This window comes from Symsagittifera roscoffensis, chromosome 4, assembly GCF_963678635.1.
Source record: "Symsagittifera roscoffensis chromosome 4, txSymRosc1.1, whole genome shotgun sequence".
In the NCBI taxonomy this organism is placed as follows: Eukaryota; Metazoa; Xenacoelomorpha; order Acoela; family Convolutidae; genus Symsagittifera; species Symsagittifera roscoffensis.
The window spans coordinates 61,938,786-61,951,043 of NC_087065.1; the positions used below are offsets into that span (position 1 = coordinate 61,938,786).

The 12,258-nt window shown below is 34.4% G+C and overlaps 1 protein-coding gene across 3 annotated transcripts in view; it reads left to right on the plus strand.

Moving 5' to 3' along the window:
- The window catches only part of LOC134845205 (uncharacterized), a 31,832-nt gene extending 21,932 nt beyond the window's left edge, over positions 1 to 9,900 (plus strand). For all 3 annotated transcript variants that reach the window (XM_063862103.1, XM_063862104.1, XM_063862105.1), the window contains 2 exons: positions 3,581 to 3,944; positions 8,479 to 9,900. In XM_063862103.1, the coding sequence (XP_063718173.1) occupies positions 3,581 to 3,944; positions 8,479 to 9,211 (1,097 nt within the window). In that variant the 3' untranslated portion in view covers positions 9,212 to 9,900. The remainder of the gene's footprint in view (positions 1 to 3,580; positions 3,945 to 8,478) is intronic.
- Positions 9,901 to 12,258: the final 2,358 nt, after the last annotated feature.

Consider the following 12,258-nt stretch of genomic DNA (forward strand, 5'->3'; position numbering starts at 1 on the left):
AACGAACAGCAAACTTGTAAAGGTCACGATAAACGTGATTGAATTTTAGGTTCGAAAGTGGGTTTTATTTTTCAGATTTCCCAGCGGAATAAACAAATTCACCGATTTATTTCTTTTTCAAATTGAGTTAATTTTATCAAAAAAGTGTCAAGAACAAATGTTTCTTCAAATTCAAAAAGTTTTATGGGCATGTTTTTTTTCTATGAAATTCGAAAGATGAAAAACATGGCTTTTGTTGTTTCCCTGCGTTAATTAACTTTCTCTCTTTGCTTTGTTCAAATTTCCATGGAAATAATTTGAAGAGGCGATGGACGTAGTTCAGACTCTTATATAGGTCGTGAAGTTTTTTTTAAGGAAAAGTCTCAAAATTTGTTCAGGTTCAAATTGACGTTTTGAAGTTCGAGTTATGGTTATTTTTCAAGTTCCATTAATCTCATTTGTTCAAAGAAAGGCAAACTCCACTATTGAACAGCAAAAGTATAAAAGTCACGAAAAACATGATCGATTTCTACTTGAGAAAATGGGATTTTTTTCAGGTTTTCTAACAAAGTAGAGATTTATCTATCGACCCAGTTTTCTCCAATTGGGCTGATTTTATTGAAAAAATCTCCATCATAAATAAGTCTAGAATTTCAAATAGATATTGTTGTTGAGATATTAAAAAAAAGAACAAGACAGTTTTTTTTCTGCTTACTTTCGTCTTTTGACTCTTTTTCCACCCGTCTACTGGAAATGTTTGGTTTTCTTGATCTCCTAGATTAACTTATTTTCATGTGCTGAAGGTAGTTCAAACAATGTTCTTGAAAAGGAAAAATGCGAAATGACGAAACTTGACTTTTTTTTTTAACTTAAGTGTATTAGAAACCTTTTTGGAGTAATGAATATACACTAGTATCCCTATATATACAAAATTTTTAATCTTGAAAAGTTTTTGGATTCTTAAAGCTTATAGGATTTAAATTTGATTTGAAGTTCGAAAATTAATTTGGTTTCAATAATATCAGTTGTTTTTTTGCACTTATTGTTTTTTATTTGATGCTCAGAGTTGTGGTTATTTAATTGATAGGTTAATCAAAAAGTCTTTTTCAAACAAAAAAAGAGTTTGTTTGTATATCTTTTTTTTTGAATTTTATGATCTTTCTTCTGTATATATGAAAAAATGATAAGAGTTTTTTGAATTAATTTTAGAATAAAACTTTCCAGTTGTAAAAATACGTTTTTCGCTGCACCTATCATGTATTTCAAGTGAAAACGTGGTAATTGAGCCCCAATTTTGAATTAAGCCACACCATTGAGCCTTTTTTTTCGTTTTACAAATAGCTTTGAATAATAACACTGTCGAATAAAACATTTTTGCTTGATCACTCGATGTACTCGATTTAAGTAATGGGCGAAACGTTTTTCAGCTCGTATTTGCTTAGAATTTTATAAAAACAATTTCAATTGAGTGCGTTTGCATTGAAAAAAAAACTAAAAACAACTTGAAAAGTGCAAATCAAAACGTAAAATTAGCAAAAATTTCAAAAAGTGATTTTTGAATTTTTTCAATTAAAGTTTATTTTGTTGGATTAAGGTTTTAAAAGCTTTAAACGTCCTATTTTACTAGTTTTCGTACAGTCATTTTAACTTGCACAAAATTGGACTAGAAATTGAAATGTTCAAGACATTTCCTGTCACTGAGCAGTGTTTCAAAAATTTAACGTTCGAAACTCAACTTAAAGGGCTTCAATCTGATTTATTGCTCGAACCGTTTTGATGGCTTTTTATGGCACCTAGATTTTTTTGAGAAAATTAGAAAAGCTAAATCTTACCTGGAGACAGAGTTTGGCCTCAGCTCGAAACCCTAGCGTAAAGAAAAAAATTTTGATAAACCTGATTAAACATTTATAAAATGACGTTCTTTTAAAAATTCATTTTGTTTTCTCTTTTTTTTTCGTTTGTGCTCAGTCTGATTTTTGAAGTCCTAGTTCAAATCACAATTGTTCGATAATTAAACTGCAAATACAATTTTCAATAAAAAAATGCACTTTTCCATCATCAATGAAGCTGGGCTTCGTTTCAAAAATAGAGTTTTTCAAGTTGTAAGGTAAAAGTGTAATCTAATAGTGTTCATCATATAACTTCTTAAAATTATTAGAAGTTTTTGATGTAGTTTTTTGAAGGTTCTTCATACATAAAATGTTTCATCTTAATTTATGCAGCCATTTTTGTCAAGTTTCTATTAGTGACCTTTATTCGTTCATATTAGTTGGTGTCCAATTTAACCAAAAATTTTAACCGAATTAGCGGGTACAGTGATATGTACAAATCGTATCCTGATGGTCGAACAAATGTTTTTTATTATTCTGCTCGCTAGTTCTATTGAAAGATGTCAAATTTTCTATTATAATTTTTTATTTAACAAATTGAACTCAAGTCAACAACTAAGGTATGGCCTATCAGTTTTTAAATTGCAGTTTTTTTCAATTTTTGTGTTAAGAACCGGCTCCTGAGAAGAAGTCCGACTCGATAGATGCCAAACGTTTTAGGATCAAATCAGCGATCAAAGTATGACCTATAAGGATTTGAAGTGATAATTTTTCACTCATTGGTGTTTTGAATCCGCTTTAATGGGTCAAGTCTAAAATTTTTAAAGAACCAAACTGTGCTATTTTTGCGCTCTTTTGGTTTCGATCTAGTTTTGGGGAATCAGAGCTGGCAAAGAAAACAATTTTTTTTTTAAATGTTGATTTGACGACTCTTTGACTGCTTCCACTCAAAAGCGGGATGCAAACGCAGGCATAATTAATTCATCAATATTAGTGAACATTTTAAGTTCTAAACGCATCCCACTTATTTCGCAGATGTTTGTTGAGGTAAATTCTGTTCGATGATTGCCTTCTACAACCTTTCACCATTAAGTTTTAAGTTAGTTGTATGGTTGCTAGAAATTTTGAATCCCGGATCTCTAACCAATTCTCTGTTGAAACCATTAAATGGATTTAATCAGCATCACGGTTTTGTGGTGTAGATGTGCCTCAATTTGGATAGCTCCTCTTGGATATGACGCATTTTTGTTCACGTTGTATAGCTCCCCTGTCTTATCGTGTTCATCTAAGTTTTCATAGATTCAATATCCAGATTAACGCTCTGCCTTGTCCTGTCCCGTCCAAAGAAAGTGACAATCATTCATATTCCCTTTCGATTTAACCGTAGTGGTGATTGAGCCGGTCGCAAATGCAGAAAACTGACATAGCCTTGATCTGATAATAAATAAAATGATAGTAATCGAAACATGCCTGAAGAACTGCCAATTCAAAATACTCTGTTTTTGTTTGATGGGAAACTATCAAAAAATCCAATTAATTATCAATTAAGTTTATATAACTAGTTTCCAGCCATCTACTTGTTCGATTTACGATAAAAATTTATCTTTCGTTCTTTCAGGTATTGCTTGCTTTCGGCAGCTATCAATTTTATGCTTTTGGTGTAGGATTTGAATACTATGTTTTTTTTAGCAAAGCAAGTTCTATTTATCGGATAGAACTTAAAGATACTATTTATACTGCTATTTGCTATTTTGGCTGGCTTGCTGTTTCAGGTATACGAACAAAGCCTAATTCTTCCTTCCCTTGCACCTCGGAATTACCAACTAAACAACAGTCAAAAACCACAGTGATACCTTTGGTACGGACTCAATTAGCTGAGGCGAGTGACTGTAGCTCGAACGCAGTCTCAGCAGAAGTCTGTGAGGCTCCTTCGTCATCGGCATGTTCCTCCTCAGTTTCTAGAGTTCCATCAGTTCCTTTGACAAATCAAAAGGCTCTCTCATCGCCGGCAGTTCCTCCAACAACTCATAGGTTTTCGTCATTATCGACAGATACTGACGAAGATGAGCCGCCGCCGTTGAAACCCGTTAAACCCTTTGAGACCCATAACTGCCACAATGCCAACATATCTGCAAGGTAAGTTGGAGATCAGTTCAGCGAAGTTTAACGACGAGTAGTAAACATCCATTTATAGTTTTTTGTTCCGAGCATTGAAAATGGGGGGGGGGGGGGGGGGGGTGCTTTATATTCGGGTGTTTTAGTTTTTTCTTTTCCCCACAAGGTTAGGTACGACAAATAATCATCGGAAAGGGTCTCAAAAAATTGCGTCGAAATAATTTGTTTGAAGTTTCAGTCTATTTTCGAGCGATTGAATATTATTTAATAACATTGTGTTACTCCAGGAAACTTAGTTTTGGCATTAAAGTTTTAGGCGTTCGTTGAGTTCTCCCATCTCTTCAAACCAAGAACAAACATCGATATTAATTTGAGGAATGAAAAACCTTTTATTAATTTTTTTTATGAATATGGTCGGAACATTCTATGCAACTTGCACAGCAACCGGCTATCCTTGAGTAGGTTGCGTTCAGTCGCTTACCTTTGAGTAGCAAATCTATTCAACTAATGAATTGGTTAAATGTCACTTATTGAAGTGAAGTCACGTATTTAGGTCGCGTGATTTTTTTTAAGTAGTATCAAAAATTGTTCACGCTCAAGTTGGAATTTTTGGAGTTTGATTTTTTTTTCTGTTTGAGTCCACTTCAATATAATTTGCTGAGTGGAGGGTAAATTATTTGCAACACCGACGCGCGCGTAGCGCTCCTAATGCCTCGAGGGGGAGAATTGTTTTGATCTTTAGTATGCTAAGCGAAACAAATGTATGCTAAGAGGTTAAAAATAGGGAAGAAACGTGCGGGTGACGAAATGTACGAAAAATTAATAGCAGAACCTGTAAGAGGCTAAACGTGCCACACTCGTGACAAAACATCAGAGTGTTTAAAAAGTGGATTTTAGTTTTAAGAATTTCAAGCGGAACAAAATGCTCTTCGATCCAGTTTTATCAAAAAATGTTTATAAAATTCAAAAAGCTTGAAGGTGATATATAATGTTTTCATAAAATTCGAGAGGTGAAAATTTTTCAAAATAAAGTCCGTCGTTTTTCTGTTTCATCGAGCTTAAGCAATTTTCCAACTGTCAGTTGGCTATCTCCTTGTTTCCGGCTTCCGAAGAAATTTACCTAATATTTGTGCTCAGCGTGGGTTTTTCTTTGACAAATTTACAAGCCATTTTTACAAAAGTTTTTTCAGACAAGTTTACCAGTCACTTTGATGAATTTATTTATTTTCTAAAAGATATCAATATCCTGAGCTTTACTTTAAAAAATTCTGTGATCTTTTAAGAGTCGATGAACGTGGTTCAGACTCTTATATAGGTCGTGATTTTTCAATTTGATTTTCGTGGTTTGATTTTTTTTTGTAAGTTCAGTTTAATTTCTTGGTTAACAGAAGTCAAACTCCAAATTCGAGCAGAGAGACTAAGGACCACGAAAAACGTGATCAATACTAATTTAGAAAGTGGATTTTAATTTTCAGATTTCCCAAGGGAATAAAAACTTTTACTGGTTAGAGTTCATTTTATCAATAAAGTGCAATAATAGAATGTTTTTAAAATTCATCGAGTTTTAAGATCATATAATTTGAATTTCAAAAGTTGAAATTTTTCGAACAACAAGTCAATTGTTCTCTGTTTTCTTGCGTTCATTGACTCTTTTCCTACTGTCTGTTGGTTATGTTTGAAATTATGGGGTTTTTAAATTACCAATTTGTGATAATTAGCGCGTGATATGTTTCCTACAATAAACGCGTGACCGGAGGTTTACTTCGGCTCAGAAATCATTACTGTTTTGAAAGAAACGGAATATTTAGGCTCGGGCGGTTTTTTCTTCAGAGAAATGTCAACTTTTTAACTAGCCATTTTTGACGGAATTTGTTTTATATAATTCAAAAAATTTGTTGTCCTGAGCTTAGATTTCAGCTTTGAAAAATATTTCACCTGTGATCTTTTTTTGGCAAGTAATGGGAGTTTAAAGTTTGCCATTTTGGCCAATTCGGGACAATCAACGTGTGATATATTTCGCGCTATTAACGCGTAAGCGGAGATTTAATCCGTCTTGGAAATCGTTCCAAATTGGTTGAAGGAGGCTTATTTGCCATAATTGATTTGTTATTAAGAGCGAAATCTATCACCCTATACTTAATATGGCGAGTGGGGGGATGATTTTCACAAAAAAAATCTCAAATAAAAAAAAATCATTTATTTTACTACATTTAATTTTTTCATGTTTTTGCTGCTCCATAGACCTTAAAAGGCAGTCGGAACATTCTGGGCTTCGCTCTGATGCGATCAGTCATGTTTGGTTTAAAAAACGTTGTTAGACACTAAATACAGCACATTTCTTAACATAACATTTGTGGAAGGAATATTTTGGAAAACAAAATCTAAAAAAAAAATTAAAAACTGTTTCATACACGATAAAGGGCAAACAGAACATTTAGGGCTGTGCCCTGCTACGAGCAGTCTTGTTCACTTGAGATGAGAAATAATGGAAGGTTGTGATGAATGCGCCTTAGCAATGTGGCTCCTTTGTTCATGGACGCTGAGCAATATATGATAATGTCACTAAAGAGTTCACGTGACATGAAACAAAAAGAACACTTGTCGGTAGTAGTTTTGGCCGCGTAGCTCGGAATTTTTATCACAAAAATCGTGATATTTTGCCGATAATAGAAAATTTTTGGAAAAGCGAACACAAAAAAAGTTTTCCTTAAAAAATTGAAAAAGGGCATTTCATTGGAAACACTGCTTTGAAGTTCGTGGAAACACTGCACTGAAGAGCTCTAGGTTAAAAACAAATTGAAATTCGTTATTCGAAGTTTGAACGCCGTAATCCATCAGTGCGCCCACTCATTTTTATAATCAGTTAAACTATATTTTTGTTTCCAGTTTACAGAAGCGAAAGGTTGGTTTTCATTTTAGAAAAAAAATTATCTTCATTTTCAACTGAATTTCATAATTTATTCGTCAACTTTGATCTGTGATTTTCAAGAATGCTGGATAAGGCAAAAAGGCTGAGTCCTCGAGATCTGAAATTATTCCTCCAGTGGGAGGTTACATACTCTTTTTGAAATACTTATCAAAGAAGTTAATTTTCACCTATTCAGGTGGTGTGGTTTTTTGTTTCACAAAAAATTAGATCACACCCGTTTTTTTGCGGCGTGACTTTTAATTTTTTTTCGAAATTTTGTTATGAAGTTCAATACTAGATTGTAAACTACGCTTTTCAATTGCGAATGTGAAAATGGTGCTAAAAACGAGAATGATTCAAGTTCCAAAAGTGGATTTTAATTTTGCTCAAAACTTTATAAGAGTTTGTTTTCAAAAGTGGATTTTAATTTTCAGAATTAACATAAAAATATCCTGACGACCCAATTTGTCTAAGTGGGTTAGTTTTCTAAAAACAAAAAATGCCAGTCATGAAAGGTTTTCGAAATTCGAAGAGATATATTTTAGCTGATATATTTTTCTTTCTGATGGTTACGTTGAATGATGTAAAAATTGTATTTTTTTCGGTAGTCTTTTCATTGGCACTTTTTCAAGGTGCTAGAGATCTTAGCCAACCGGTTTTTTAGCAGACCAATCTGTTAGCACACTCAGAACAATTAGCAAATCAGAACGATGGCTTCAAAAGCAGCCTTTTAGATTAGGGACCGCTTGCTCCGCTGCGCTTCCATTCGCCACGAGTGTTATTGTGCGCGTAATTTTTTGTTTTGCCGCTAATTTAGACTAATGTTTTTGAAGTTGATAGTTTTGTTGTCAAAATTGTGAGATAATTGTCTAATTTAGACTATTGTTTTTGAAGTTGATAGTTTTTTTGTCAAAATTGTGAGATAATTGGGAAACTCGACCCACGACTCAGCTTGCATCTTTTTTTTTTTTACGTTGGGCTGCTAAACGACTAATTTTTGACATTTTATGCTGAAAGATTGGTCTGCTAAACGATCGGTCCCCCTTTTTCAACTACCAGTTGGCTAGGTTTTTAACAAAAGGTTTGTTCTGTTTTTTTTTCAGATTGGTGGTTTGAATTTTTGAAGCGCGCTTTTAAAAGTAATTTTCCAAGTGAAGCTCGAGTTACGCTTTTGAGAACGCAAGTAGGAATGACGCGAAATGGACTTTAATTTCAATTGTTGATTCAAAATCAAAATTCACGAGGAGGAAAAAAGTATCGCATTGGTCAGGTCTAAATATGATCACATGTATCAAAAAAAGTTAAGTATAAATTAGTTTGATATTTAAAGAGATTTAGGATGATGCGTTTTGTTAATGAAAAAAAAAATCAATTAAAAACGGGAAAAAATGATTTTTTTTCCTGATTTGGCATTGATTATGTTTTCCTAGGTGTCCAGGAGTTCATCAATGCTTATCAAACTTTCTGTTAGCAATGTATTTTCAGTACGTGAAACCCTTTTCAGATTGGCTGCTCAGCGTTCAACCTTCGCCGTTAAGCTTTTAATATAAATTATTCCTTGACTTCAATGCTCTGTGTCTCTTTTAGAGTTGCTTTAGTTTAACATATCAATTAAATATTTTTCATTCATCGTTCCATTCTGCTTAGATCTGGGACAGTTTCAACCGGCCTATCACCCGGAGTCCTTATCAATATCAGTTCCGATGAGGATGACCTAGGTGACGATATATTCACAGATGACGTCGGATGCGCTAATCAGACGCCACAAAGTAGAAAAGTCGAACGGAAAGACGACATAAATTTCTCTATCTATGTGGAAAATAGTAACCGCTCCACGGCTATATCAGATAATGCAATCCAAGATCTATCTACCGCAAACACAGCAAGCTTTCCCACTGCAAATTCAAATTCACCCAGCTCGAAGCAATACAATTGGAAAAGTTCTAGTACCAGTAGTGATGCTAGTTCGAAAGTATCGCCATCTTCAAATAAAGTTTTGAAAGAAAGTGGAAAACATATCGCATCGAAGAAATTTTGCGAGTTGTGCAAAAGGAGTTTCTGTGAGTTGGAAAAGCATTTTGACAAATTTCACTCGCCGAAGCCCTCGATAGAACCGGTACCTGGATGCCAAAAGTGTGCGGATTGCGGTCTGTACTTTGGCAAAAGCGTATACTCGAAGCACCGGATTCGGTATCACGAGAGACTTGGTAGCAAACACATTTGCTACAGGTGTGGCCTAGAATTCCAGTGCAATGGGTATTTGATAGATCACCTGAAATTCGAACATAGGGAGCAGTCAAAGCAGATTGTTGACTTGTCATCAACAGAAGACAAATACAGATACCGTTTAGCCCGAAGCGGAGCAGAATCAATCGAATGACTCATTCGTAGATGCTTGTTTGTATGCTGATGTGCGTTAGCGTTCCAAAAACTCTAGATACATAAACTTTGTCGCGGCAAGCAGGGTTTCAGTTTTGCCACAAGTATTTCAGGACTATTTCTTGTTCGGTGCTACTTAGCGATGCCCATGGGCTTGGTTTATGTGCTGTGGATTTTACACATTTCAATAGGTTGAAAATTTCTCGCAAATTGAAAAATCAAAGAATGGAAGCTTGCATATTTTTTTTGCTCACACGCACTCACGTTCAGTTTCACCTAAGTATGCTCAGCTCATTTCATTGTTTTGGCTACACAGAAGAGGGACTGATAGAATTGAATTGACCCCAAAAAGAATATTTTCATACTTGAAAAATCGGGAAGACTTTTACTATAAGAAATACTGTTTTCTGAAATACTTCGTGAAATTTTATGCGAGTTTATACGAGATTAGTTTATACGAAATTATACGAGAAATGTTTATACGAGATTAGGCTAGGGCAAAAATCGAAAAATAAATTTTTGAGAATTGAATTTTGTTCAGTAGCAGTTTTCCAACACCTCTGTCGGTCCTGTTCATATTTTACACTTGAACATAGACCAAATTTGTAAAATGTTATATATCAAATACATGTATCTGTTAGTTTTGTTTAGATTTATACAAATTGCCAACAAGAGTTTATTTTTCTCTAATACAGTTTTCTTCCCAGGCCTTTCAGCTAGATTTTGAACTGGATCATATTGCCAGAAGGCGAGAAATTTGGTTTTTATTGCATATTGACTATTGCTGGTTTAACTGAAGGGGTTTGTCATTTAAATTTGGTTATCGCACAGCAAGGGTTAGCAGGATTGCTCAACTGTGAGCGAAGCCCTGAAAAAACGGACTGCACATAAAATTAACCCATTAGTTTGGTAAAAACAAGTTTGGTAGATTTATGAATAAACCAAAAGTTGTATAAGAAAAGAATGTTCATTTATTTAGGTCCTATAGTTTTTTTCTAAATGTCCTTTTGTGAATTGTCTTTCGATTTCTTTTTAACCTCAAATCAAATTTGATTTCATGTAAACATTGGATTGCGCTTTTTATAAACAAAAGAACTGACTCAGGTACATTTTTTCAAGTTGAATGATTTTTATAGATTTTTGAAATTATTTTACTAGAGGAATTCAAAACAGCGAAGGGAATGCTTTGTGTATTTCACAACAGTCTTTTTGATCTTCATTCCCCTTTTTAATCCGACTTTCGAAGAAAGTGAGGAATATATAAGCTCGGGGTGGTTTTTTATGCAGACCAATTTTAGAAAACTCTGGTCCCTCGGCTGATCGATGGTACCAAGTTAACGTCCCCCCAAGCCGTTTAGGGGGGGGGGGATTTTTACTTGGTTTTGAGTTCAAATTTTCAGCCAATAAATATATAGCATATTTCACGCAGCGCTTAGAAAATTTAATTTAAAGTCAACGCTGGGGTGGAGGATCTTAACTTGGTTTATTTTTGGCGGGGGTAGGGGGTTGGGCTTGAGGGAAAGTTAATTTCAGCCGATCGATCGCTTGATCTGCATTGGCCCACCTTGATGTGCAAATTTTATGCTGACCTGCAACATTTGATGCTTAAAGCGCAACGCAAATTATTTATGCGTGGCGAATTATCCCACCTTACAAAATCGTTTCTTATTAATTTGAAACAACTAATTGGTCTTATTAATTCCATACTCGTCTCAATTTTTAACACTTAAAATTTGATATAATCAGCCTAAATGTATAGTTTTGCGAGCTTTCAAATTACTAAAAACTATTGGAGACCAATTAAGGAGCAGTCTGAACATTCAGGGCTTTGCCCTGATACGAGTAGTCTTGTTGTTCCGACTTTCGAAGAAAGTTAGAACATGTGTGCTGGTGTTTTTTTTTTCGTTCAGACCAATTCTCAACAAAATTTCCCTCGGGGGATTGATCCATGGATCTTCGTAGTGCCAGTATGGGCGAGCTCACGTCTAGACTATCCTGCGTTAAAGATTGCTGTGAAACGCTCAACGATAGACTAACGTGCCTAAAAGAGCGCTGTGATACTTTGATGTTGAAATTTTAACGCACATTATTTAATGGGGGGTAAAGTTAACTTGCCGACGATCGATCTGTTGATCTGCTATGTCCCAGCCTGGTGTGCAAACCTTTATAGTAACCTGCAACGAGTCTGTCTAACCTGCTCGTTTTATAGTTTGATGCTTGAAGTGCAAGACAAAATTTTAATGTGAGGCGATTGATCCCGCAGCACAAAGTCGTTCCGAATTCAATTGAGACAGACTATTTGGTCTAATTAATTCAATACACGATTAGGAACAGTCGGAAAATTCAGAGCTTTTCCTTAATACGAGCAGTTTTGTTTTGATATGTATGGGAAGCAACTGTCTTATAAATTAAATAATGAAACGGAATCGACGAAGTATTTGGCGACAAATATTCAAGTTCTCTAGTCTGTAGTTCACTGCGTTTTGATGTGAAGTTTTAATTTTTCGAATCTAATGTTGAACCCGATTCCACTAAATAATAAAAAAAAAACAATGCAAGAGCATGTAAAAACCGGTTGCTTTTAAAAAAGTTGTGTCATTTTTGCTCACGGTGTGATGAAAGGAACTAGATTGGAAAAATGAAATTAGAAAAATGTCTCACAAACTTCATTTTTTAGAGAACATCCAATTTAAAAAAACTATTGCCAAAAAAGTGCTAAATAAAATTTTGAAAACTAAAATTTCCTACTCGGTCCCTTTACGCGCTCAAAATCAGACTAACAAGCAAAAAAAATTGAATCGGTTTTTCTCGACAACGAGAAATTTTATGGGTAAATTTTCATAAATTTCAAAGTACGACTAAAGATTCTCATAAATGATAGATCATTTGACCTAAGTTGGTCATTTTTTGGAGTACCTGGTTTCGCTTGAAAAAAAGTAGAAAAACTAAAAGACCAGAACAACAAAGATGTAAAATGCCTTTAAAAAGCAGCAAGTAACAAATTTACTTGATAGTCAAAATCGCATCAAAATCATCCCTTTCAATGAG